The sequence below is a fragment of the Mangifera indica genome, chromosome 4 (assembly GCF_011075055.1).
Source record: "Mangifera indica cultivar Alphonso chromosome 4, CATAS_Mindica_2.1, whole genome shotgun sequence".
Classification (NCBI taxonomy): Eukaryota; Viridiplantae; Streptophyta; class Magnoliopsida; order Sapindales; family Anacardiaceae; genus Mangifera; species Mangifera indica.
In genome coordinates, this window is record NC_058140.1 from 1,033,356 (window position 1) to 1,037,336 (window position 3,981).

A 3,981-nucleotide genomic window follows, 5' to 3' on the forward strand; every position below is an offset into this window, starting at 1 on the left:
AAAAATATATAACCTCAATCCAAATCTTTCTTACTTCATTTCAGAAATCAGTTTTTTATCGGATTTTATGAAAAATTATAATTACTAGTATAACCTGAGAGTAAGAACGGCTTTAAGGCACTAAATTATTGGTCAATAAAATTAGAAAATCTTAAAAAATAATAATGAAAATGGTGTGAAGCAGAAAACAGGAGAGCCAAAATGAAAATGCATGGCAGGAAACTCCGCAACGTAGATGAAGGAAGGAAGCAAACAGGAGGCGTAGCATACCAAGTTCACCACAATAACCAACCCCTTCCATTTATTTTCTTCCTTCTTTTCTATTCCATTTTTAATTTATAAATCAATTTCTCAACAACTCACCATGCTTCTTCGTTTCCTGTGCCTCCCTGGAAGTACTCACCATGCTTCTTCGATTTGACAATTTCTCAACATCCTACGCGCTTCTGAACCGGGGGACTGCCTTGACCGGATTGGACCGCGGTTCAGATGCGAACCGGCGGTTCGACCGTGGTCCACCCCGATTTCAATCCTATACCGGTTTTGTATTTAATAGCAGCTGTCCACAGTACCGGTTCACGGTCTGGCCGGTCCAACCGGCCGGTTCGGTCCGGTTTTTAAATCCTTGGAAGAAAGAAAAGGAAAAAGAAGATTGACATTTATGCAAAATAATAAATGCAAGAAGAAAAGGAAGAGACAATAATGAGAAAGGAAAAAATAGAAAAGGTTAAATGTATAAATATTATCTATATGAGAAAATGATACATTTTAAATATTTTTCCAATTGCTGTTTTTTATTTTGTATAAAAATGACATTTTTATCCTTTTATGCAATAATAAAATATAGAAATTCAAGGAATAACAATGACAACATCAAGGATTTTATTGATATTTTAGTTGCACCATAAAACAAATTTTCAAATATTAAACAAATTAATATAAAAACCACTAGTGAGTGCATGTTTATTTCAAATTTACACTTTCCATTTAGAAATTAAACTAAACATTGCCATCAATATACAAGCTTCCTTCCATTGATTCTAACAACAATAGCTCCGATGAACTTGCTGAATCTAATTCAATTAAAATCTCATCCTTTACAGAGCCATGTTGAGAAGAAGAAAAGAAAGGTTTAGGAGGCATCTGTAGATCATCAATGCTTCCTTCTAACATTTCTCTCACTTTGGTAATTGATGGACGATTTGCTGCATTCACTTGTATGCACCACAACCCAATTATGCACAATTTTCTTGCAATCCCAATTGCACTTTCAACCACATCTTCGAGCTCTAAATCTCCTCCCTTCTTTAGTTGGTCATATACCCAAGATGGGAAGTATGCTTTGCTTGAACGAGTTTCCATTGAAAAAGAATTCCTTCTCCCTCCAACCATTTCTAACAATAACATTCCAAAACTATAAACATCTGACTTACAAGAAATAACCCCAAAATTTCTTGAAATTAACTCAGGAGCTATATATCCTATTGTTCCTCTTGTAACACTAATGGACACAAAATCATTTTCCTTTGGATGAAATTTTGCAAGGCCAAAATCAGAAACTTTTGGAATGAAATTGTGGTCAAGCAAGATATTATGAGGCTTAATATCGAAATGAAGAATACAAACATCACATCCTCCATGTAGATATTCAATCCCCCGAGCTGTTCCTATAGCTATTTCATGAAGTTTCTTCCAAGTAAATGACTTTTCTTTACCTCCCTTTGAGAAAATGTGTTTATCAAGAGATCCATTAGGCATATACTCGTACACAAGAGCACGATTTGGTCCTTCTGAACAAAATCCCAATAATTTCACAATATTGACATGATGAATTCTACCGATTGTGGAGACTTCATTGATGAATTCTTCTGCACTAAATTTGGAATTCTTTAACACCTTAACAGCAATAAAACAACCATTATGAAGCTGCCCCCTGTAAACCGATCCGAAACCACCTTGGCCTAACTCATAGCTGAAACCGTTTGTCATTGCAATTATCTCACAATAGGAATACCTTTTAGGCATCCAAGATTGTTGATTGTGAAGAAATTTTTCTACGCTATCCACCGTTTTCCATGTTTTTATATACTTGATGAAAATATACACAAGTAAAACCATCGGAGCAAGGATAAATCTGACGATAAGAACAACTGCAACCGTAAAAAAAGAAAGTTAACTCAATGTCTCAATATTTCTAGCTAACAGTTCATGCCATAGAGAACAGAAATTCTATAGAGCAAGATTTTAATTACCCCACGGAAAGCCTGCAAAAAGAAAATGAAAGATAGCAATTCGTCTTTCATTTGAATCAATGGTACCTGCAGAATCACACCGGAAGTAAAGCTAAGAATAATAATTTTGACAGAAACCATACAAAGAGTGCTACAATTGGTCAATATATATAGGAGCAATAAGAACAAAAATTTGGTCATGGAAACGATACCAAAGAATTCAATTACTTCGCGTAAGCTTTCAAGCATGTATTCCCATAAAAGTAACAGGTAGTAACCAGCACTCACTGCATAAACGCGCGAGAAATAAAAATTAAGCCCGGACAGATAATTCACAAAAATTGAGAAAAGATAAATCAGTTAAAAATATTCAACACAACCTCAACACGTATGTATACAGATAAATAAGCTTACTTTGATCCACTTCGCGCCACTGAAGATCAAACCCTAACTGCAGAAAATGCTGGATGGTTTGATAGGAAAGATTTGTCTGAAGAGGAAGAAGCATAGGAATAATTGAAATGAACGAGCATGAATCGTGATGATAGGCTGTTTTTGAGCTACCATCATAGTAGACATAAACATGAGTTTGGTTTCCGCTCAAACAAGGAACTCTTATGTACGAGGGATGACTGAAATTCCATGGGCACTTCAAAAACTGGGCTTCTCTGTAGAACTTCCGTGCTTCTCTTGAATACGAAAAAAATGTTGGTTGAAAATGAAATTTTTTTCTGCTGTAATAAACGACGTAAGATTCAGAGATTCGAAGAGATTGGGATGGAAGGGCACTACAGCGTCGATTGGCGAAGTCAGCATCAACGACATTAATTATATTATGCACATAAGAAATATTCTTCACATAGTATCTTCCAGAACGGTAGTGTAGGATGGTTTTGTTGCTCTCGCAAGTAAGTTCGAAGTCAGAGGGACCGGTGTCCGATGAATTGACCTTTAACCAGAATGGGATTCGTATATCTTTGATGTCTCCACATGAAGAAGAACATGCAGCTTGTTGTACACCCATGAATAGAAAGAACAACACAGAAAACATAATGTTTGATGAATTTGAGGATTCCCTTCTTCCCATGGTTTCTCCCACGTTCTACCAATTTGGATATAAAAATATGTTGGAAAGTGAAAATATGTAACATTTACTAGACAAAATTAAAAAGCACCAGTAGCCATATGGGAACAAACTTGCTTTTGGTAGGGTTAAATCACATTAAAGTTTGAAAGCTTAATATGATTCTACTCTCTTTGTCGATTTATAATTGCTTGACTCTTCCAAGTCAATTTGATGTGTAGGACACGGCTTTGTTAGTGATTAGGTTTGGAGAAAATTCAAGGTGCCCACTCAACATGGCAAAAATTCAAACGGCCTTTTGAAAAGTTATTGCGGTCCTGGAGGTTGGATCATTAATTAAGATTTCTAAAAGGAAACTGTAAATTTGAAATAAACCTGCACTCACTAGTGATTTTTATATTAATGTGGTCCATTTTTGAAAAATTGTTTATACGATATAAGTAAAATATCAATAAAATCTTTGATGTTTTATTGACCTTTTACATATCATTGTTATTATTTGAATTCCTATTTTTACTAGACAAAATTAAAAGGGACTTGCATTCAGAAGTTATCTTAATTTGTTGCACTATTGGGTCTTTAATATTAAATACTTATATTTGTGATTTTTCTAATCAAAATGATTAATTAAATATGTTTTATGACGCATTTCCCCATGTGTTTCGC

The 3,981-nt window shown here is 34.7% G+C and overlaps 1 protein-coding gene across 1 annotated transcript; it reads right to left on the reverse strand.

Moving 5' to 3' along the window:
- Window positions 1–859: 859 nt before the first annotated feature.
- On the reverse strand, window positions 860–3,461 carry LOC123214062 (rust resistance kinase Lr10-like). Its single transcript, XM_044633770.1, has 4 exons — window positions 2,646–3,461; window positions 2,444–2,518; window positions 2,253–2,318; window positions 860–2,150 (listed from the first exon to the last, which is right to left on the reverse strand). The coding sequence occupies exons 1-4, from the start codon at window positions 3,316–3,318 to the stop codon at window positions 1,000–1,002; spliced, it is 1,965 nt and encodes a 654-aa protein (XP_044489705.1). The 5' UTR covers window positions 3,319–3,461; the 3' UTR covers window positions 860–999.
- Window positions 3,462–3,981: the final 520 nt, after the last annotated feature.

What these genes read in the sequence shown, in the direction of transcription:
- LOC123214062 (XM_044633770.1), bottom strand. Translation starts at nt 3,318, where the DNA reads ATGGGAAGAAGGGAATCCTCAAATTCATCAAACATTATGTTTTCTGTG. An exon ending in CGAAGTAATTGAATTCTTTG is followed by an intron (nt 2,319 to 2,443) that starts GTATCGTTTCCA and finishes GTGATTCTGCAG; the next exon opens with GTACCATTGATTCAAATGAA. An exon ending in TTTTGCAGGCTTTCCGTGGG is followed by an intron (nt 2,151 to 2,252) that starts GTAATTAAAATC and finishes TTACGGTTGCAG; the next exon opens with TTGTTCTTATCGTCAGATTT.